Source organism: Natrix helvetica, assembly GCF_964273705.1.
Source record: "Natrix helvetica genome assembly, chromosome: 1".
NCBI classification, from domain to species: Eukaryota; Metazoa; Chordata; class Lepidosauria; order Squamata; family Natricidae; genus Natrix; species Natrix helvetica.
The window spans coordinates 118,138,160-118,163,066 of NC_138548.1; the positions used below are offsets into that span (position 1 = coordinate 118,138,160).

General features: G+C 37.4%; 1 protein-coding gene and 1 pseudogene across 2 annotated transcripts in view; both read left to right on the forward strand.

Annotated features, from left to right (window-relative positions):
* Positions 1–2,823: 2,823 nt before the first annotated feature.
* LOC309389094 (acyl-CoA (8-3)-desaturase-like) lies at positions 2,824–16,701 on the forward strand (annotated as a pseudogene). Its single transcript has 10 exons — positions 2,824–3,066; positions 5,508–5,618; positions 7,100–7,297; positions 7,672–7,773; positions 9,154–9,282; positions 10,864–10,924; positions 12,802–12,875; positions 13,989–14,085; positions 15,110–15,206; positions 16,663–16,701. The product of its transcript is annotated as an acyl-CoA (8-3)-desaturase-like (transcript).
* A 3,876-nt stretch (positions 16,702–20,577) lies between these two features.
* Positions 20,578–24,907, forward strand: part of LOC309382950 (acyl-CoA (8-3)-desaturase-like) — a gene marked incomplete at both ends in the record, with an annotated part of 40,131 nt that continues 35,801 nt past the window's right edge. Inside the window, one exon of the mRNA XM_081934940.1 lies at positions 20,578–20,820. Coding sequence (XP_081791066.1) covers positions 20,578–20,820 — 243 coding nt within the window. The remainder of the gene's footprint in view (positions 20,821–24,907) is intronic.

Below are 24,907 nucleotides of genomic sequence, written 5' to 3' on the forward strand. Positions count from 1 at the left end.
CTCAAAATTTCTGCTACTGGTTCTCCCAAACTGTTCAGAACCTGCTTAATACCAGCTCTGATTAAGGGCCACCTGGAGGTTTATCTGTCTCATCAGGGACACCTGAGTGGTACAAATGGGTGTGGAGCCTTATTGGAACTATTGAAAGGACTGTGCTATAGATTGGAGATAGATGATGTCATATCCCTCCCCCCCTGTTGAGAGAAGGATGTTCATTTTTGACATATATGGCCACTTTGAACCCCTCTTTCAAGCCAGCGGTCATCTCTGTTCAAAATGTGGACTTTGCTGTCTTCAAAAGAGTTCCTTTGTCTTTCAAATGCATATGGCCTGCTGAATCTATTTATGAGTTCTTTTCTCTACGTTGTGCCCTAACTACGGTTTCACTCAATGATCAAGATTCAGTCCCAATTTTGTTTGTAAGGCGAGGACTGTCAGGGTGTGAATTCCACCCTGGAAATTGATGTATGGATCTTGGCAAACCTTGAAGTATACTTTTGAAGTAAGCAAAAATAAACCCGAGGCATAATCTAAGAAAAACATTTACTTGTAAAGAAAGTAAAAATACAAACTTACTAAGCTAATTGATTACATCTTGACAGAGAGTTCCTGTCTTCTTTGCATACAGACAAAGGAAGAAGAGAAAGAAGGTATGGAATGTAATGACATGCACAGTAAATCATTGCTGATAAGAGACAGTTCATTCTGCCGTTTAACTCAGAATGTAGGCACAGCTGGGAAACCAAATAAACGCAGTGACAAGGACTGCCTAAAATAAAGTAAATTTTCAAGGAATATATCTTCAAGTGTGCAAATGACACACTTGCCACACTTGAGAGGTCAGAATTATATAGTCACTTGGAACTATTTCAAAATCCTCCAGTTTCCATTTTAGTTTCTATTTCAGAATCTTTTAATTCATTGAAATCTCCCCAGTTTGAAAGTATCCTTAAAAAATCACTATTCTGGGAAAGCTTCATTCAAGGGAAAAGTAAAGTTGAGAATGAGACAGAAGTAGGAAACTTTGGTGGAATAACAACCTCAGTAGCTTACAAAAAAGAAAACAGTTGTACAAATTCAGCTCACTTTTTCATAGGTATATTTGACAGTGATATATTTCAACATTACTATTTACATCTCACTTCTCAAATTACTGCAAACTCTCATGAAAAAGCTGCTCAAAAGAAAAACTAAATGCTTCTATTTCTCCCTGAAATCAGTGGAAGTTTAAAACATTGCATCTAACTTTATTAATGTACATTCTCATTGTACATGTTTTGCAGAGCAAGGAATAGACTAATAGACATTTTTTTTGCAAAAATCATCAAAATTAGCAAAAAGTCAACAAATCAGCACATTGATTTTGATCATGTGTCTACACATATAGATCTTCCTCCAACAATTTGCAATAAATTGCATTCTATTTATTTTTAGTTTCTTTAAATGTTATACCAGTAAATAAACTTACATAAGTTTTAAATCTGCACCTATTATTTGAACATAATTAATAATAATAATAATAATAATAATAATAATAATAATAATAATAATAATAATAATAATAATAATAATAATAATAATAATAATAATAATAATTATTATTTAAATTTATTAGCCGCTCCCTTTCCGAAAAGGACTCGGGGCGGCGTACAATGGAGTAAAAAACATATAACATTTACATAAATCCATGACATACATAAGTACAAAGACACACATGTTCGGAGGAGGTTAACAGATACAATACATAGACAATTAAAAACCATTAAAATACCCTAATTATAAAACCCCATGTACAATCCAAATTCAAAATGTTAAAAACAGACAGTCAGGAGGGGTACGAGAAAATTACGGTTGAGCCAGGCCAGATAGTTGGAAGAGGTGGGTTTTCAGTTGTACACGGAAGGAGCGGAGATCGGAAGTAATCCTGATGTCCCGGGGGAGGTCATTCCACAGGGCTGGGCCCATCACAGAGAAGGTAATTAAGTATATATGTGGCCCAAAATCAAGAGATTAAATCTGGATTATTACTGTCACAATTGCTAATTGCCTCTTTCCATGGATGTGCTAATTGCCTACATTTGAATAGGTGGAAGACTGTACTGGCATGAAATGACGATTCCCAGGGATAATGGTACTGTGGAAGTCCTGATGTCAGCTTTTCATTCTCAAGCCAGAGCAGTGAATCCTCTCAATTCTTTACCAGTACCAACCTATTGTTGGCTTATTGCCTGATCTGAGTTTAGGTATTGAGCAATTGCAAGATAAGGATGTAGTGTATTATTGATAAGCCTCTGTCAACGCCTCTTCCCCACAAGTGGCCAGAAAGTTGTGTGTTTTGCCACTATAATGTTTAAGCAAATGAAAGCTGTTTCAGATTATGCCAATCTCCTTTCTGTGTAGCCAGTAGAAATCCTCAACCTGTGGTATTCCAGGGATGGAGAGAAGGCAGAGATGAATCAATAGTGATTCTTTGAATCCCAGCTCAGTTTGTTCTCCGAAATAAACAATTGCTGGCACAGCTGATCTCCGTCCTATCACTATCGGCTGTGGAGGGCAACTTTTCAAAATGCAATGACTCACACCGGTCGGCAGTCAGCTTCTCCTTCGTACTCGAAAAGCCGAGCATCTTAGGCTCGCCCGAGTTGCTTTTTCGAGAGTTTCTCAGTCTGCGTTTGTCCCACGAAAGCAGCGTCGATGAAACTTTTTGGGCCAATCGAAGGCGGAGAAGGGAGGCAACTCCCTTGCTCAGACTCGCACAGTCCGCCCTCCCGATGGTGCTGAAAAGCACAGTGTCAAGTTCCCCGAAGCCTCAGTCGGGAGGAGATGGCTTCCCAGCAAGGAGAAACCGGGATCAGGCGGAGGAGGGAGGCTGATCCTGCGGCCGATCAGTCCGGCCCTTCGCGGTGGTTTACCTGGGAAGAGATCGGGCGGCGCACTGGCCAGGAAGACCCGTCACGGGAGCGCTGGCTGGTGATTGACAGGAAAGTCTATGACATCAGCCGGTTCCACAGGAGGCACCCGGGGGGCTCTCGGACTATCAGCTCGTACGCAGGGCAGGATGCCACGGTAAGGCGCGGGGCAGCTGACGAGGCGAGGACTCGGGTGGCCAGTTTCTTTCGCTCCCGTAAAGTGTCACAGGGAATACCACAGTTTACGCAATTCTAATATTTGTAGCTATGGGCACGGCACTTAAATATCTTTTCCAAGGCTTCTGTGGTAGCTCTACTGAGTGCTAGTCAGTTTTATTGATTGCTTGTTCCTTTACCGTTCAGGGTTGATTCTATTTATCATTTTCAGTCTCTTCACTGCCAATGTCATTGTACGTGGTTATAATTACTTTGGTCTTCTTCATATATTTAATTTTAATCCCATTTTCCACTCTGCTCCTTGACTTTTATCATGAAAACTTGCAGATTTTCTGTATATTCAGCTTCAGGGTAGGGCTATCAGCCTAATACAGGCTCTTGATGTTTCTCCCTCCAATGTTAAAACCAGTTGCCCTTCATATGTATTCAGCATATAAGTTGAATATAAGGGTCAAGTACACAGCCTTGTACCCTTTTGCTAACCTGGAGTCAGTCTGTTTTGCCATGTTCTGCCTGTATTGTGGCTTCCTGACTTGTATGTAAGTTTCTCATGAGGACGACGAGATTCCCATTTTTCTGAACACTTTTCAAAAGTCTCACTATACTATATGAAGCAGATATTGACTTTCTTTTTGCTAGTATTTGGCTTTCTTAGTTATTTACAAAGCAATCCATTTATTCTGCTCTTTGCTCAGTTTGTGGAGCTACACTTTAACAAAGGTCTAAAACAGTTGGAACAGGAGCCACAAAGAGAGAGTGGGGTGGTTGTTGAAGGAATTGTTAAACTGAACTGTTGAGCCTAGAGAAGAAAAGTCTTAAGTGGGACTGAGTAAACAGGCTTAATGTGGAGGAAGCAAGTGTTGTGTGAGAATGGAACCACAGATTGAGGGAAAAATTGGTGCAGGAGGCATTCCACGCCCAAAATTGGGTCGGGGGACCATGTGCACCCCCTCTGTGCTCTGTTTTGGCCTTGGAAAGCCTCCTGCACCAATCTGGAAGCCAAAAGAGGACATGTGGGCACAGTGTAAGCCCCCAAAATGCAATGCGAGCACCCCTCCAAGCATACACCCCACCCCCTGCGCATGCACACATGTGTCCCTTGCATGCACGGCAGAGAGCGGAAGACCAGCTGCCCAAATAATCAATTTGTAATTTTTGAATTAATCATACACAAGTGTAACAAGGAGCAAGAAGTTCAGTCATGTAATACTATCCTATCTGTCTTCCCTTTTGCAAAGAGAGAAACTGGATCTATATCACATGATTATTTGAAGATGCACATACTTATACACCTTTTCGGTCAGTTGGGAAAACCAGTATCTGGCCTCTGTTAATACGGACTGCAAGTAGGAGCTCACAAAACAAAACATCCCCCCCTCTCTCTCACACACAACAACAACAACAACCTGGATGTAGAAAATAAAAAGATAAGACATAAGTTATGTGTCCATGGGGTTGCAATGGGTTGGACATGACTTTGCAACTAATCACAAAAAGTGTCATGGAGCCAGTTTGGTGTAGCGATTACGGGCTATATATAAGGCTAGATATTGGGAAATTGTGAATTCAAGTGCTGGCTTGTGTATGAAGCTGACTGGATGATCTTAGGCTAGTCACTTTATCTCAGCCCTAGGAAGGAAGCAGTGGCAAGTCACTTCTGAAAAACCTTGCCAAGAAAAAATATCCAACAGTCCTTGAGAATTGGACATGACTGAATAGAAGAAAAAATAATATTTTTATCGTCATTTAAAAAATAAGACTGCACTCAGTCGCTATAACCCACTTTCAAAGCACATTACCCTATTTTTTCCCTTTTCTTTTACTTACTTTTTAATTTTTAAAATATTTTTTGATAAATATTTTCAGCATACTAGTAAAATCAAATACAAATTAAACTCAGACAAATAAAAAAGAGAAAGATTTTTTTAAAAATGGAAGTGTCTAAAGGTTGAATCATGGCAACTGGACCAAATTTTGTTAATCTGAGATATTCAGTTGGTCATCCAAGTGACTTCACTAGTCAGAGTAAAAAATTATCAGTAGTTAGGCAAAGTCAGAGAGTCGTTGGAACGTATCAACTCTTGCCGCACCAATTTCAGGTGTTTCTCCCTGAAATGAGTTGCAATATATATGTCAATGAATGTTTAATTATCCAGGACAAAAGTGATTAAAGGTTGAATTATGGAACTGGAACAAAGCTTGTTAATCTGCCATGTTAATCTGAGATTTTGAGAGTCAAGATTCAAATGAAATGCGTTCAAGCACCTCCTGGGAATTATGTCTGTCATGCTTTGAATTGGAGAGAAGAAAGATAAGAATCAAATATAACCACTCAGCCTAAACATGTTTCTTCCAGGTTGACTTTAAATTGGTTCTTAATTACAATATTTTCCCCTTTTTTTCTTTATGTTTTGGCTTTAGGATCCTTTTACAGCCTTTCACCTTGACAAGACCCTAGTAAGGAAGCACATGGCATCACTTTTGATTGGGGAATTGGCACCTGATCAGCCCAGCTTTGAACCCAGTAAAAATGTAAGTTTGGAGACAGAAAATTGAGGTTCTGGCTTATGGTGTTAAACTGCAAACCCTTAATTATTATTGGGTTGACTCAAAGATCGCTTTTGTCATTAAAACTGATCTGCTATTAAGGTTAACAGAAGTGATTTTATCAGGTGCTCCTCAATCTTTCTGCATTGTCTCTTGGCACTTCTAAAAACAGTGAAAGTCCATTTCCTTCAGCCGACTTTAAATTATGAAGTGATCTTAATATCTGCTATTTCATTCCCTTCCACTTTCCACCTCATTGCCCTGAAGCCGCACTTGATTCTTCCCAAATATATTGGGAGGATGTCTTCACTATCACTCAGGCTTGGCCTCCTCTCATCTCCCTGTCTGCTTCCACTAAGCAAGCAAGACTCTAATCCAAAGTGAGAGCAACAGGGAAATAGCCCTGTTTTCTTCTTTAGGCTCCACAGATTCAAATTGAGTCCAAACAACCCCTCCCCCCATGATGACGCTTCTGTCATCTCAACAAGACATATCCAGTTAGTGTCCAATGTAGAGTGAATGTACTCAGTTTTACCCTTTTCACCCTCCAGATGTAGAGCAACCTCATTTTATGTCCCATCAAATGATTTTTCATCTGATTCTGCCAAACATGATCCAAGGTATTTTTAAAAGTGAGGTTGGCTATCAAATTGGGCAAGTCTGGATGATTTTCAGTCAGCTTTCAGGCGTGGGCAGAGCCCTGAAATAGCATTGATCATGCTTGGGAATGTCCTGTGGCGGGACCTCTGGCCAATAGGTTTCTAATGATGTAACCTGCTGAAAGTTATTGAGTGGGCAGCTTTATAAAGCGATTAAAGTAGGTAAATAGAGCCCCATTGAGTTCCATAAATATTTGATCAGAAATAATAATTAATATTAATTCATAATATTAATTGCGTATTTTATAATTGTAATGAAATATTACATTTAAATAAACATTAATGAAATTGAAGTATAGTACAAATATATTCTATAAATAAATGTAATGTGCCAATAGTTTACAATAAATATACAAATAAAAATAGTACTGAATAACTCAACAGTCAGTGGTTAGTTTAAACTAGTAATTCTCCAACCATAGATTAGTATGTACATTACCAAACTATACCAAGCTATACCATGAAATCATATATATCTCTCCCTCCACCCTCTTTCTGTTTCCCCATTAGTGCTTTTTGCCAAGATTATTAAATACAGATAGGCATTGATTTCTAGCGTCCCAAACATGAGCTCTAAGTTGTCTAGCAGTCACTAAGTAGAAAAATAGTTTATTTATGCAACCATTTTTCATTTGTTTTCTTCCGCATTTAATGTTTTTGAAAGAGTATTAAAAGTTTGGAAGGTAAAGGATATTTGGAGGGCAATTCCACCAAGAGTTCTCGATGTTAACTGTTGATGCCACTGGCTAGCTATGCTGTATCCATAAAGTCAAAACTCCTGCAAATTTTCTGAATTTTTCCCCATAGCAATTATTAATAGAAGATTTTCGGGAACTGCTGTCCACTGTTAAAAAGATGGGACTCTTCAAGCCAAACCAATTGTTCTTTTTCCTGATGCTTCTGCATATTTTAGTACTGGATGCTGCTGGCTGGTTTGTTTTGTGGTATTTTGGACTATCTATGACATCTTTTCTTATTGTCACAGTGTTGATGACCTTTGCTCAGGTAATATTCTTGCCTTTATTTTTAGGTAAAATTGCATTTTCCGCTAGTTTGGCTTCCTACAGCAGACTGTCTTTCAACCAAGTTAAAATAGTTTCTTTATAAAGAAAATAACACATATTCAATTGTCATGCGCTTTGAGAAGCTTGCATTCAATTACATCTGTGGTTCTATTGTAGAATTGATTTCTTGTGCCTATCCTGTTTGGAATGCTTCTCTGGGTGGCTGCCCCTTTGATTGAATAAAAAAATCCTAGAATGAATGAATCTTTATTTTATCTATCCCAGCAGTTCTTGCATAGCTATTACCATTGGATATAAGTTGTAGGAGTGACACAAAAGGTAGTCCTTCTGTGGCGAATCACTCTTTTCTTTTAGTCTCAAGCAGGCTGGCTAGGACATGATTTGGGACATCTTTCAGTCTTCAGTAATCCAAAATAGAACCACCATTTTCAAGAATTTGTAATGTGCCATTTAAAGGTAAGTAAAGTATATTATTCTTAGAATGTTCCACAGAATTGAAGGGAAATAATATGGAATATTACAAATATACATGAAAAAGTTTCATGAGTAAATATCAATATGTTGTGTTATTTATCCGTTTCTAGTTTCTCTAAATTATGAAAAGTGGGAGGAAATGTCATTAAATTTTACTTTAGTAGTAGATATAATATTCCTAATCCATTTTATGAATTCCAAGGGATTTTCAAATCTATTAAACACTAGCAGATAACCCGGCATTCCCTGGGTGTTTATTTACACCCAATAACCCTTACCAGAGAAAGCCCCCTTATAGAGTACTGTGAAGCTGTTACCATGGCAACTGCACTGTAGATGCCATTTTAAGGCACAACAGGCTGTATCTTAAGAGAACTTGAATCCAAAAATGCAAACTACCATTTTCAAAAGTACTGTGATTTGACACTATAGATATAATTCATTCCTTTTCATTTTAGCAGCCCAGGGATTCCAGAGTGATGCTGGAATACACACAAACACACACACACACACACACACACACACACACTGAGGGGATGTTGGGGTGTCTTACCCCAACAGACTTTCTAGACAGAAAGTCATCTGTGTATTAGGTTTGGTTGAAATTGCTAAAGGCATTCCTGAGTAATGCTGGAACATACACACATAGCCATAAAGGTAGAAAGAAAGAAAGAAAGAAAGATAGAAAGAAAGAAGGAAAGAAAGAAAGAAAGAAAGAAAGAAAGAAAGAAAGATAATAGATAGATAGATAGATAGATAGATAGATAGATAGATAGATAGATAGATAGATAGATAGACAGACAAATAATGAACATGAATTGTTTATGTATTTTATCAAATACTAGACAATACTAGACCCAAAGCTAATACTACAGGTGAGTTGAAGAAAAATAAGAATAAAATGGTATAGAAGCAAGAAAACGCAAGACTCATTAAAAGATAGACAGAGCAGAATAGATGTAGGTCTCTATTTTGTTTTCTGTTTCTCCCCACAGGTGAATCTCTCTAAATACATAAATAGCAGAACAGCACCTCTTCCAGTGCTTTGACAGGCAGGGTTTTGAAAGGTGATAAAACTCATTTGCCACCTACTCATGTTAATATCAGGGAACTCATTACAGTACTCAAAATTCTCCCCCAGTTTTGTCCACATATGCAATGAATGCTTGAGATTCTTCAAAGCTAGAAAGTGCACTTAATCTTCAAACTGTTTTGAACCTCTGCAAGATAATTCAGAGTCAGCTGATTCAACATCTCAAACTTATTTGAAAATCCAATTCAAAGTTTCAATGGAATCTCCTCTTCAAAGCAGAGCAATCTTTTACAAGAGCCTGAATGCTTTCTTTCACTTTTCCTCTACAGGGGCTTTCAGCTAATTGGTGGTCTTTTCACCATTCCCAGCATCATGCTAAACCCAACTGTATTGAGAAGGACTCATATGTTTCATTTCATCCCTTTATTTTGTCATTAGGGGAAACTCTTTCTTTGGAGGTAAGAAGCAACTGCTTAGATGACAACAGATTTTACTGAACCCTGGCCATTCTCCTTTCAGATCAGCATTCAGAACAACAACTCTTAAGCCATTTCATTGTCAATTTGTTAGAGTTGAACACAGTCTACTGGGTTTATTACTTAAATTTATTAGCAGCGTTTGATAAGACAGATCTCACTGAGATAGTAGATTAGTAGGGTTGGACAAAATGTTCACCCAAGGTGGCCATAACAAAAGTGTATTTCTCTATATGGACCAAAGGTGGTATCCTGCAAGTTCTGACAGGTTCTGGAGAACTGGTAGCAGAAGTTTGAGAGTGGGGAGGGAATGGGGATTTTGCAGTATCCTTTTGCCTGCCATGCCCACAAAGCCATATCCACAGAACTGGTAGTAAAAAAGTTTGAATCCCACCACTGATAATGGACCCCTGATTTCTAAGGCTGGGTGGCATTGTCCAAGGAGAGATTAGAACTCACAATCTTGCAGTTTCTAGCCTGATGCCTTAAAACTGGTTCTCCTATGGTAGCTTATAGCTATAGTTGAATATTATGAACTGGATTATTGAGGGAATTAGCTCACGGGATTGACTGAACAATCATGTACAAAAGGATTCTGAGGAAAGCAGCAAGTTTTTATGGCCATGTGATCACAATCCCAAGAAGGTGAGTTAGGGAAGCAAAGTAACAGATTGTCTTCCTGTCCAAAAATCCTGGCAGCTCTGATAGGAATAGGATAGATTAAAAGATGGAGGGTGGTATGGAGCTTAAGTATCTCTTTGTTTGTTCCCTTTTGCTCTTTCTCTGGTTAATGTTATGGATTGGATTTACTATTGTGTGAATAATCTCAGTGGAGTGTTTCAGATTTGATAAGCATATTCTGCCTTGGCTGTTTCTTCAAACAAAGAAAATATAGAATTACTTATGCCTCACAAGCAGAAATACTGGTAGAGAATGTTCTATCTCTGATGGTTGTGAGGTTCTGAGGATGTGGCAGTCAGTAAAAATATCAAAATGAAGAAGCTGCCTATTTAGCTGAGATTCTGGATTCCCTTTTTATTGTTAATTCACCTCTTCTGAAACCAGTCGGGACATTTATTTTGGTGGCTATAGGATGGTGTGGCTAAAGAGCTGATATTGGGACAATGGAACACTTTGAACCCATCAGATCCAGGTCCATCAGTAATACTTTCCTTTGGGGCCTTCTACTAATGGGAAGATTAGTAAAAGTTTATCTAGTGTTTCTGCTACCTAAGGGGACAGCTTCCTTTCCTAACTAAGAAATCTAAGTTTAAGACTGTTCTTTCTGTATTTCTAATGCAGGGCTTAATTTTAAAAGCTATCTCGCTCTGCCATGTGTTTCTACACCTGGAAATTTTGAAAATAAAGACTGCAATCTATTCTAATTACCACAATTACAATTTATTATTGTGACAGTTATGTACATCTCACTTTTTTTTTTGCTTTTTTCCTGCCTGAGAATTTATTTCACAGAGCAGATAAAAAGGATGTTATAGAAATGGAGCCTTAAGTTGTAATCACCTATTGAAAGTTATTTGCTTTTTTCATGCCTTTCTTTTACAGTTGGGTTTGCAGAAAAAGAAATACATGCCTTATAACTATCAGCACAAGTATTATTTCTTCAGTGAGTATCTTTTCTCCCCCTACCTCCTGTTAAACTCCAAATGAGCTTTTTCTTCTGTCAAAAAAACAACTTTCACATCATCTTTGGACTCTTATCTATTCAACCATGAGCTCAGGGGCAGATTATATATATGCATTGTACATAATCCCCAGCACAGTTTAGATTAAGAACAACTCTTATTATGATAAATGATAATTATAAGATAAAGAGGAGGAGGGAAGAAGAAGAGCAGTAGTAGCAACTACAGAACATTGCAGAGAATGAGGAGGAAATCTTTCCTTTCTGAGAACACACAGATTCCCATGAGTTTAATATACATATTTAAGGTGGAGGGAGGCATCCTGATTCTCAGTCCATACCTTCAGAAACAGACTATGCCTAAACAGTGCAAACAGAGAAATGCCAACCTGGAGAGGGTATTGCACTTTCTCATGCAACTGCTCAATTATTTGATGCTCTATAGACACAACTGAGGAGCATCCATAAATCAAATTACAGTGGAAGAAAATTGCCATGGAAGAGAGACAGGAACATAATGGAGAATATAGTCCAACCTCTTCACCAGCAGTTGTTTTTCTTTTTGAAACTGCTTTATTCATAAGATCATAAATGGTGCCTGCTGGATCTAATCCTTGGCCCATCAAGTTCAGCAGTCCATTCTCATAATAACCAACCAAGGAAATCTACTGGTCTTCCTTCAGATGGCCTTCAGAGGCTACCACACTGCCATCCAAGCTAATAACCATTGAATCTCATGAACTCCATGACTTGGTCCTTCCTTTATTGAAGCCAGTCAAGCCAGTGCCACAACAACTAACTGCTTACAGCAGTTCAGAGGGAATCTCTATCATAAGTATTTTTTTTAAAAAAAACTCTCTCCAATTAGATTAAGTGTTGAGTCTGAGTCTCAAGAACCAATAACATGTTGGACTCTGAACAAGTTAAAAAAAATCCCTTCCTATAAGGGTTAGGGAGATATTTTATTTTGAAAAAAAAACCCGATATAAAAGCAAAATGTGTAACTTACAAGTATAAGTGTGTTTCTTATTTCCTCTACTTTACATTTTATTCTATTACTATTTCTATATTGTTACATTCATTACAATTATTATAATTATTACAATTATTATATTCTATTACAATATTGTATTCTGTATTTTGCAACTTTCCTTGTTGTGCCTCTATGCTTCTTTTCCTCTGGACTATTAACCCCTTCCCTCTTTTGAAGGAAAAATGCCTTTTATTCAGGTGATTCCAATAGAAGATAATATTTGTAGCTGGGTTGGAACTGTGGGGTCCTTGGTGCTGCTTGAGGCCAGTAATTTTCTTGCAGACGTTTCATTACCCAATTAGGTAACATCATTGGTGCTAGAAGGTAGTGGGGTTTGCTCTCTTTATATATATTAGTAGGTTGGCCTGTCTCTAGTGTTAGGTTTTATATTGTTGTAAGTTGCCCAGTGTTGTATTTTACAAGATGGGCAGTTTTACAAGATGTCACTTACGTATGAATATATAAACACTTGAGGGCTGGTCTCACTCGATTTACCAGGGCTTTCCTCTAAATAAATCTGAATGGAGTAAAATAGTATTGTCAACTTATCACAAGGAATAACAGAGTTTCCTTTAGCTCATTCAAGTGTATTTTAGTCAATTGGTTCTAATGGAGCCAGCACAAATAGTTTGAGTGGCGCAAATCAGGCAGTGCTTGCCACATACAAGTTTTGGAGTTGATTTATTTTTGATGATGAGATTCTCAAGTACAATTATAATTGTTAAATAAAATGGTAGATACAAATTATTTCAGGAGTGTGGTTGATGCTTCTTTTATCTTTAGAAAGGACAGTTAATGGTTATATGCATTTTGTTTCCTTCTGTAGCATTGCCACTGATGATAATGTCTACTTTTCAAGTTTACTCATTGTACTTTATATTCCAACGCAAGCTCTGGAGGGTGAGTACACAAATAATCCATACCAAATATTAAATAATTCAATACTGAGACACCCCTCCCCCCATGGTACATTTCCAGGTTTAGAATTTATTTCCTTAAGAGGATTTGAAAAGGCTAAACCATTTCAGGTCCGTATAAAATTTGCATGGTGATATTGTTAATGGAAAGTCAATGTCACCCAATTCCAAAGTGCTTCCAGAGGAACTATTGCTGGCTATCAAAAGGCCTTTTATGAAGAATGCATTCAATTTTTGCCTGGGAAAACAAACATAAAGAAGGCATGTTGGGGAAACGTTAAAGGCAACTGGACAATAACATTGATTGAACTAAGAATGTCCAAGAATTACAATCTAGCTTTCTCAAGAAGTGATTATGAGGGCTTTGATTAAAAAATGATTTATGGTGGCTTGAATACAACTATAAAGTTATGGTTCATCTTTTAAAAAAAATATCTAGAGGGATTGGAAATGGGGTTGGGCTTATTTTTTTCTAATATAGAAGATGGGAGACAAGACTTTTCCAGCCTTGTTTAAAGTGGGAATTTGCCATGCACTCTTGTCAAGTACACAAATTAAAAATGGCTGGAATTTTGTGGGATAATCAAAGCTAATAAAATCTCTACATTCTCACCTGATATCACATAAACATATCAGTTATTGAAAATAATATTTTTTATGAGCTCAAACAGGTCCACACGCACAGCAACACTGGTGCTTAAAACACACCTGGTCTCTTGTATTGATAATCACTACATAAAAAGTTTGTCTTCCCTGATTAACTAAAAAAAACCCTAATAACAACATGCAAAGAAACTTCTCTCCATCTCTATCACTTTCTGGAATGATGTGACCTCAAAATATTATACTTTAAAGAAAACCAAGCATATGCAATCTTGTCTAGTGAATTTTTCTATGGCTCTTTTCAGTCAGTTAAATCTGTCAATCCATTAAAAAAGAACCCAGGGTAGAACTGGTTCTGTCAAAATGGGCAGTAACAGAGCAGAGTTTCCAGAAGATATACATCTGGATCTGAGTAAGATGCCATGTAGGGTGTCTACTTGGAGCAAGAAAAGATGCTTATTCTACTCTCCATTCCATCTCTTTTCTTCTACAGGAAATGGCATGGTCTTTGGCATATTTTATCCGATTCTTTATTGCCTTCAACCCCATATTGGGATTCAAGGGTGTTTGGGATACCTCCTTCTTTTGAAGTACTGTTCATCATATGTACTATTTTCTTTGTGTTTCACTATCCCTTCCCAGACCCTGACTATTCTCTAGATCAGCGATGGTGAAACTTTTTTTGGCTCAAGTGCCATTAGTGGGTGGGGTGGGGAAATGTAGGGGCGTCGTGCGCGGGTGTTCCTCACCCATAATCCAACATGCAACCCCCCCAATGCGCATGCGCGCAGGTGAGGTGCTCCCCCCACTTCCGGTTTGCACATAGGGTGGTTTTCAGTCCTCTAGAGGCTTCAGGGAAGCCTCTTGAAAGTCCCTGAAGCTCCCGGAGGGCTTAAACCGACCCTATGAGAAAACCGGAATTCTGTTTCTGAACTTCCTGTTTGCCCATAGGGCCTGTTTTTTGTACTTCAGAGGGAAGCTCCTGAAGCCTCTGGAGGGCGTCTGAGGGGTAGGACGGAGAGGCTCTTTTCACCCTCCCCAGGCTCATATAAAGCCTCTGGAGCCTGCGGAGGGCGAAAAATGGCTTTAAAAAAGGCTGAAATCAGCTGGCAAGCGTGCGCATGCACACTATCCAGCTGACAGGGCAACGCCTCCCGCACCCTGCCAAATGGCTCCGCCTGCCATCTGTGGCACACATGCCATAGTTCCGCTATCCCTGCTCTAGATTATCATTTCCCTAACTTCCATATGTGTGGGCTTCAGTTCTACCACTGCCATTATAATAGCTATCTGGGATAAAGCCAAGCCACTCTGTAGTCTCCATTTGGGATCAGTTTCCATGGTATCTGGTCAACCTTCCAAATTTGTCCACTAACTCAGAAAGATTGGGGGTCCTGGTCTTTGGTTTTAATCTGACTCATTGTCACTGGAGGAGTGTTAGAAATGTATTGATTTCCATAGAAAGTCATCATTAGCTCTAGTAAATGACTTGCATTCTAAGCCTAACAAACAAACGAATAAATTTGTCCCACTATTCTACTTAAAGGCTTGTTTGTGTAGATATAGTTTCATTTTGCCTAATTTGCCTGACTTTGCCTCATTTCTGTCTCTCAGTGTTCTTGAGAGTATTATATTTACATGGATAACACAGGCGAATCATCTTCCTATGCCCATCAATCATGATAAAAACATGGATTGGTTCTCTACACAGGTAAGAGAGATCTGAGAGATAAAATTTATGGCTGTATATGATTAAACTTTAGCTTGTCTGCGTAATTTCATTATATGACTATAATTTAATTATTGCCCTCTATTCTGTTTATATTTTAAATTGTGGTTTATTTTAATCTCATTTGAAACTGTAGTTTTTGTCTCTGGAACTTAGTACTTTGATATGGCTCAAGTGCTAATCAATAAAGATTGATTGATTGACAATAATTCACAGATCCATAATAATGAATTATAATTTGCGCATGTGAAAACTGAATTCCTTTTTGGAAGTTATTTTTATCTTTTTTAAATTCTTTTACCGTGCTTTTCCTATCATAGAAAAGTTTGAAGTGTGTTTAGAAATGCTATGCCTTTTCTTATAGATTATGATTGACGTTGCTTTTGTTTGGACTTTATAAAAATGGAAATGAGATGAGTAGAACAAATATTCTTTGGTCTCATTTTAAGATAATAGAGCTAACTGAAAGAGAAACTGGCCAGTGCAGGAAAATTTTCCATTCCCAGCATCTGGTTTTCATCCAGATCAGGATATTCTCCCCTCCCCCCAAGTTTTATTTACTTTATTTATTCAATCCAATTTTTATTAAACAGTGGGTTGTCTGGGTACAATCACATTTAAGCAATCATAATATTCGTCTTTGTTGTCACATTTATCTCCACTATTACCACATAATAGTAATATTGTAATAACATAGTGATGCAATAACAGTAATTACTTACTTACTTACTTACTTTATTTCGTATATCTAGACCACCCCCTCTCCCAAAAGGGACTTGGCATTATGTACTTTAACCACTCTTCTCTTTAATACTTCATCTTTTAATATATCTTCTTTTCTAAATTCTGTCTCTCTTATCTAGCAGTTAATAACATATAAGATTAAGTATATCCTATGTCAGAAAAGAAAAAAAAGGAAATAAAAAGAAAAAAGAAAATAGAGGGAGATATAGGGAAGAGTAACTCAAAAATAACAACAGAGAAGAAAATCATCCATTCATCACCTCATTGCCCGCTTCAACTTTATAATTGCTATGCCTTAAAGAAAAGAAAGGAAAAGGCAAGGCAAGTCCAAACAGCAATAAAGAGAAGGAAAAATATTAATCTCACCATTATCTATTGCCCACCTTGATACTTTAATTGTTATGCTTGGGGGGTGGGGGCTGCCTCCCATATTCCTCCCTTACATCTCTAATTTTATCTATATCTACTTCTTGGATGTTTGGTCTAAATATTCCTGCCATCTCCACCCTTTTCCGCTGCCTTACTTCTAAGCTTTCTATCCCAGCCCCTTTCTTCCTTTCAATCACATCATTCAACTTTCTAAATATATTTCCCCCTGTATTAATTCATCCATCACTATTATTTTTATTATTATCTTCTCTTTATTTTTTCCCTTCTTTATTTCTTTTATTGGCTTTTCCCTTTCTTTTGTTAGCTCCTCATTTTCCTGGGCAACTTGATCTATGCTCATTAAGCCTTGTATGGAATTTTCCATTTTCCCCATAGACCCTTAAAACTTTTCTGCATCATGTCCAATACATTTTGAAAAGTACACCAACCTCCTTTAAAATTCCACTCATTTTGTATGAATCTACAGCAGCGGTTCTCAACCTGTGGGTTGCAACCTCTTTGGGGGTTGAACAACCTTTTTACAGGGGTCGCTGAGGAGCCTCCCGCAGAGCCGCTGGCGAGAAGCTGGCCCGAAGGGAAGGAGCAACCTGTGGGTTGCGACCCCTTTGGGGGTCGACCAACCTTTTCACAGTGGGTGCCAAGGAGCCTCCCGCGGAGAAGCTGGTGAGAAGCCGGCCCAATAGGAAGGAGCGGCTTGGGTTTCCTGCATCACGGAATTAGATTTGCCAGAAGACTGACCTGCTTCCCAGCAGGCCAGTCTGGCCAGCCTCCCATGCAGAGAGGCTGGCGAGAAGCTGACCCAAAAGGAAGGAGCAACCTGTGGGTTGCGACCCCTTTGGGGATTGACCAACCTTTTCACAGTGATTGCCGAGAAGCCTCCCATGGAGAATTTTCACATAGTGGGGTTTTTTTTTTTCTTTGAGCCATTTTTGCAATAACGCTCTTCTAATTAAATGATTTTGAAAGTATTTGTGCGTTTTATTTTTATCATCCCATAGGAATGTGTGCCAGCCTGCTTGGAAATCATGGCCTTCCAAAGTCAAAATTCTTTTATTCTTTAGCTCTATCCAATCCTTCACCCATGTTATTGATACTGCCGATGCGTATAGATCCCAATTTGGTAATGCTAAGCCTCCCCTCTCCTTGCTGTCTTGCATTGACTTTAGTTTAATCCTCGCTTTTCGTCCCTGCCAAATAAACCTTTATTTAGATTTATAAACCACTCCCTCTCCCCGAAGGGACTCGGGGCGGTGTACAGTCAGAGTTAAAACACCATATACATACATATACATAGAGGAGGTGATATACAAACTGTACAGTAATGATAAAATTAGAAACAACATTAAAATCTACCCCAAAATCTATCCCAAAATTAAAATAATTGCCAGGAGGATTAAAGAATCTCTGCAGTGCTGGTCTTCTTGGATGCAGAGAAGGCCTTTGATCGAGTGAATTGGAACTTTCTAACCAAGACTTTGGAAAAGATGGATATGGGACCACGACTTCGGCAGGCGATTGGAGCAATTTATCAGCAACAAAATGCACAACTTATTATTAATGGAAATTTGTCAAGAACTTTCGAGATACAAAGAGGCACAAGACAAGGTTGCCCATTATCTCCATTGTTATTTATTTTAACTTTGGAAGTCTTGTTGAACGCAATTCGGGACTCAAAATCCTCAGATGGCATAACTATCAGGCAAAAGGAATACAGAACTAGAGCATTTGCCGACGATCTGGTTGTTACCCTTTCACATCCTTTGAAGTCAATAATCCAGATGAAAAATATTATAGTAGAATTTGGCATGGTGTCTGGGTTTAGACTAAATCAAAACAAAATGAAAATGATGGTTAAAAACATGACAGAGACTCAAAGAAAGAGACTTGTAAGTTTAGCAGGTTTTGAAATAGTCTCCAAGGTCAAATATTTAGGAATACAAATCGCAGAATCAAACACAAAACTTTTTTAAAATAATTATGAAGTGTTGTGGCAAAAGATACAGAAAGATCTTGAAGTATGGAAAAAGTTACAATTGTCCTTGCTTGGAAGGATCTCAGCAATTAAAATGAACATTCTACCTAGATTTATCTTTTTATTCCAGATGATACCGGTGCTTAAATCAGATAAAACTTTGTTAAATTGGCAAGCAACATTAAATAAATTTGTTTGGAAGGAGAAAAAACTGAGAGTAAAGATGAAGATTATGCAAGATATTCGCGAAAGAGGCGGCCTTAGACTTTCAAACCTTCGATTGTACTATGAAGCTGCGGTATTAACGCATGTAGCAGATTGCTTTGGGAAAACAAAAATGGAATTGCTGAATATAGAAGGCCATGATCTTGTTCTGGGATGGCATGCATATCTTTTTTATGAAGAGAGGGTGGATAAAGTGTTTAACAATCATGTTCTCTGAAGTGCCCTGATGAGAGTATGGAAGAAGCACCGGCCCAATTGGGACTATAAAATACTGCTAATTGATTACATATTGACAGAGAGTTCCTGTCTTCTTTGCATACAGACAAAGGAAGAAGAGAAAGAAGGTATGGAATGTAATGACATGCGCAGTAAACCATTGCTGATAATAGACAGTTCATTCTGCCATATAACTCAGAATGTAGGCACAGCTGGCAAACCAAATAAACGCAGTGACAAGGACTGCCTAAAATAAAATAAATTTTCAAGGAATATATCTCAAAGTGTGCAAATGACACACTTGCCACACTTGAGAGGTCAGAATTATATAGTCACTTGGAACTATTTCAAAATCCTTCAGTTTCCATTTTAGTTATTATTTCAGAATCTTTTAATTCATTGAAATCTCCCCAGTTTGAAAGTATCCTTAAAATCACTATTCTGGGAAAGCTTCATTCAAGGGAAAAGTAAAGTTGAGAATGAGACAGAAGTAGGAAACTTTGGTGGAATAACAACCTCAGTAGCTTACAAAAAAGAAAACAGTTGTACAAATTCAGCTCACTTTTTCATAGGTATATTTGACAGTGATATATTTCAACATTACTATTTACATCTCACTTCTCAAATTACTGCAAACTCTCATGAAAAAGCTGCTCAAAAGAAAAAAACTAAATGCTTCTATTTCTCCCTGAAATCAGTGGAAGTTTAAAACATTGCATCTAACTTTATTAATGTACATTCTCATTGTACATGTTTTACAGAGCAAGGAATAGACTAATAGACATTTTTTTGCAAAAATCATCAAAATCAGCATATTGATTTTGATCATGTGTCTAGACATATAGTTCTTCCTCAAATAATTTGCAATAAATTGCATTCTATTGCTTTTTATTTTCTTTAAAAAGTTATACCAGTAAATAAACTTACATAAGTTATAAATCTGCACCTATTATTTGAACATAATTAAGTATATATATAGTCCAAAAACAAGAGATTAAATCTGGATTATTACGTCACAATTGCTAATTGCCTCTTTCCATGGCTGTGCTAATTGCCTACATTTGAATAGGTGTAAGACTGTACTGGCATGAAATGACTATTCCCAGGGATAATGGTACTGTGGAAGTCCTGATGTCAGCTTTTCATTCTCAAGCCAGAGCAGTGAATCCTCTCAATTCTTTACCAGTACCAACCTATTGTTGGCTTATTGCCTGATCTGAGTTTAGGTATTGAGCAATTGCAAGATAAGGATGTAGTGTATTATTGATAAGCCTCTGTCAACGCCTCTTCCCCACAAGTGGCCAGAAAGTTGTGTGTTTTGCCACTATAATGTTTAAGCAAATGAAAGCTGTTTCAGATTATGCCAATCTCCTTTCTGTATAGCCAGTAGAAATCCTCAACCTGTGGTATTCCAGGGATGGAGAGAAGGCAGAGATGAATCAATAGTGATTATTTGAATCCCAGCTCAGTTTGTTCTCCGAAATAAACAATTGCTGGCACAGCTGATCTCCGTCCTATCACTATCCGCTGTGGAGGGCAACTTTTCAAAATGCAATGACTCACACCGGTCGGCAGCCTGCTTCTCCTTCGTACTCGAAAAGCCGAGCATCTTAGGCTCGCCCGAGTTGCTTTTTCGAGAGTTTCTCAGTCTGCGTTTGTCCCACGAAAGCAGCGTCGATGAAACTTTTTGGGCCAATCGAAGGCGGAGAAGGGAGGCAACTCCCTTGCTCAGACTCGCCCAGTCCGGCCTCCCGATGGTGCTGAAAAGCACAGTGTCAAGTTCCCCGAAGCCTCAGTCGGAGGGAGATGGCTTCCCAGCAAGGAGAAACCGGGATCAGGCGGAGGAGGGAGGCTTATCCTGCGGCCGATCAGTCCGGCCCTTCGCGGTGGTTTACCTGGGAAGAGATCGGGCGGCGCACTGGCCAGGAAGACTCGTCACGGGAGCGCTGGCTGGTGATTGACAGGAAAGTCTATGACATCAGCCGGTTCCACAGGAGGCACCCGGGGGGCTCCCGGACTATCAGCTCGTACGCAGGGCAGGATGCCACGGTAAGGCGCGGGGCTGCTGACGAGGCGAGGACTCGGGTGGCCAGTTTCTTTCGCTCCCGTAAAGTGTCACAGGGAATAGTTTACGCAATTCTAATATTTGTAGCTATGGGCACGGCATTTATATATATATATATATTAAACAAAAAAAAAAACCCCACACAAAAACATTCTTCATTACATCTTCCAGAAAGCATGTTGATTGGTTACAAATAAATTTCGTGCATTACTACAAACATTCTTTATATTTCATTCATATTGAATTGTACATTTTAAATCAAAAATCTTTATACCATCAATATGCCATCATTCTCATTTAACTATATTTGTTTAAACGTGCTTTTGTCTAGAATCATTTATATTTATATTATAATAAATCTAGACAAAAATTCATTACTATAATTTATAAGTACCCAGGAGAGATTACATCTTTATAACAAAATCTAAACAATTTTTTTTTTATAAAATTAGTAAATCTTTTCCCCAGGTCCCATATTATATTTTATATCCAAGTTGTTTTTACCAGTTAGAGTTATTATTTCATTATTATTGTCATGATGGGTTATCTGTTAACGAATAAACGTTTTAAAATCAAAAACATTCTATAAGCAGCTACAACGTTCTACTTATTAATCACCAAAAATTAACTAAGTTTTTATTTTTATTATTTTTTTTCCCATTCAATTATGTTTTATTTGGGTTTCACCATTCTTAATTTTCTTATTTTACCCATAACTATTATTTTTAAGTTTTGTTACATTCCTTCATTGATTCTTGTTTCTTTCCTCCATCCACCTATACCATTTATCCCATATCTGGTAGAATTCTGATTCTTCTTTTCCCTGAATTTCTTTAGTTTGTTTGTCCATTTCAGCACAGTCCATAACCTTTCTTATTATTTCATCTTCACTTGGAGTTAGTTTGTTTTTCCATTTCTGGGCATAGGCAATCCTTGCCGCCGTTATTATATGTAGTATTAAATACTGGATTTCTTTTTTGTATTTCGCAGACATTATTCCTAATAAGAAGATTTCCAGTTTCCATTCTATTTTAACTCCCGTTATTGCCTCCAGCCAATTTTTGATCTTTTTCCAAAACTTTTTAGCCTCCTCACAGGTCCACCATAAATGGTAATACGTTCCGTGTATCGATTCGCATTTCCAACATTTTGGGGAGGTATTTGATGATATTTTAGTTAACCCTGTTGGTGCTATGTGCCATCTATAAAACATTTTGTTCTGGTTTTCCTTGTATGCAACTGAGAGTGTCATTTTTACGTTTGTTCCCCAAAATTTTTCCCATTTGTCTAATTCAATATTATATCCAAAGTTCTGCGCCCATTTTATCATTTGTTCTTTCACAATTTCCTCTTCCATTTTATACTTCAGGAGAAATTTATATATTCTCCCTATCATTTTTCTATCTGGGCTTTGAATGATTTTATCCAATTTGTGTGGTTCTGTTTCAATGTCATATAATTTGGTATCTTTATTGTATTTAGTTTTGATTTGAAGGTAAGTTAGCCAGTCAACTTTCATGTGCTGTTCTGCCAATTCTTCAATTGTTTTTAAGTTTCCTTGTCTATCAATTAAGTCTCTATATCTTAGCATTTTGTTCAAATCTATAAAATTTGGATGAGACGTCCTTTCTGTTGGTGATAGCCAATTCGGAATTTTCACATAGTGGGTTTTTTATTTTATTTTGAGCCATTTTTGCAATAACGCTCTTCTAATTAAATGATTTTGAAAGTATTTGTGTGTTTTATTTTTATCATCCCATAGGAATGTGTGCCAGCCTGCTTGGAAATCATGGCCTTCCAAAGTCAAAATTCTTTTATTCTTTAGCTCTATCCAATCCTTCACCCATGTTATTGATACTGCCGATGCGTATAGATCCCAATTTGGTAATGCTAAGCCTCCCCTCTCCTTGCTGTCTTGCATTGACTTTAGTTTAATCCTCGCTTTTCGTCCCTGCCAAATAAACCTAGCGGTTATTTTGTTTAATTCTTGAAAGAATTTTTTACCCGGATTAATAGGTGCGGCTTGCGACAGGAATAAGATTCTTGGTAGAATATTCATTTTAATTGTCACTATACGTCCCATGAGTGATAGTTGAATATTTTTCCAATTTTCTAACTCTTTCTTTATTTGTATCACTAATTTATTATAGTTATCATCTTTAATTGTGGAACATTTTGCCGACACCCAGATCCCCAAGTATTTCACTTTCTTAGTTATTTGCATTCTGGTTGTTACTTCCAGTTCCTCTTCTTGCTTTTTTGTCATGTTCTTGGTTATCATTTTTGTTTTTATTGATCTTTAATCCTGCCACTTCGTTATATTCTTCTAATTTTTGAATTAATTTCTGACTGGATTCTAATGGGTCCTCTAGTACAAATACTAGGTCATCGGCATAGGCTTCGGCCTTATATTCTTCATTTTTGAGTCTTAAACCTTTTATTCCCTGGTCCTTCCGAATTTCATTTAATAAAATTTCCAAAGTCAATATAAACAGCAAAGGAGAGAGGGGGCATCTCTGTCTGACTCCTTTTTTAATCTCGATCTTCTCTGTTAATTCTCCATTCATCAGAACTTTGGCTGTCTGATTGTTATGAAATCCTTCTATCATTTTTATAAATTTTTCACCAAATTTCATCTCATCCAATATTGTTATTATAAATTTCCAGATTACGTTGTAAAATGCTTTTTGTGCATCAAGGAAAACCAGTACCATTTGTTTTTCTGGATGCGCCTCGTAGTACTCCATTATATCTAGGAGGATTCTCGTATTATTTCTAATGTGTCTGTGGGGTAAAAATCCGTTTTGGTCTGGGTATATTCGTTCATTTAAAACCTGTTTGATTCTTCCTGCCATAATTGCTGCAGATATTTTATAATCAGAGTTTAGTAATGAAATTGGCCTGTAGTTTTGAATTTCTTGTAGGCTGGTTTCTTCTTTTGGGATTAGCGATATTATTGCTTCTGTCCATGATTCCGGTATCTTGGCTTTTCCTAAAACTTCATTAAACATTTCCACCCCTAACTCTTCCAATATTGTTTTATTATATTTGTATAGCTCCACCGGTATTCCATCTGGTCCTGGTGTTTTATTATTTTTCTGGTTTTTCAAGACTAGTTCCACTTCGGATAACGTTATTGGCCTGTTTATCGCCTCCCTTTGCTCTTTTGAGATTGGTGTAATCTTTGCTGTGTTTAAATAATGCTTTATTTTGTTTTCCTCCATACTATCTTGTGCGTATAGTTTTGTGAAGTATTTATGAATAATTTTCTTCTTTTCTTCTGCTTTGTATTGAATTCTTCCCTCATCATCTTTTAATTGATATATCATCCTTATTCTCTTTCATTCTTCAGTCTGTATGCCAGCCATCATCCAGGTTTGTTGGCTTGTTCAAAGTAATTTTGTCTGGCTGCTTTAATTTTCTGCGCTAATTCCTTTTGATTTATTAAGTTGAGCTTATGTTTGATTATCTCTCTTTTTTCTTTTTTAATTTTATTCTTTGGGTCTTTCTGGAGTTCATCTTCGGCTTCCATAAGTTCCTTTTGCATACATTCTTGTTGCTCTTTTTGTTTTCTAGTTTTCCTCGCCATATAGGCAATCGTAAGGCCTTTTGTGTATGCTTTCATAGTGTCCCAGAGATTTTGAATTGAGGTATCTTCTTTTTTATTTATTCTAAAAAAATGTTTTAGTTCTTTCTCCAGCATTTGAGTGTATTCTGTTTCGTTTATAATATTTGAATTCATCATCCATTTTTTTTTCTTCTTTGATCTTTCCATCTTAATTTTATTGGATTGTGATCTGCCCACTCATTTGCTTCTATTTCAATTTCATCTACTTGATTGCATAGACCAGATGAAATCCAAGCCATGTCAATTCTTGATAGTGACTGATGGGGGTTCGAATAAAAGGTATTTTGATTTCTTGTTTTGTGCCTTTCTCTCCAAACATCGTGTATATATTCCATTGCCATCTCAAAAAAGGATTTGGGTAGCATATTTTTTTTCATTTTCTTTTTCTTTTTGCTTTCATAGTCCATTTTTTTATCCACTATTGCATTATAATCCCCAATTAA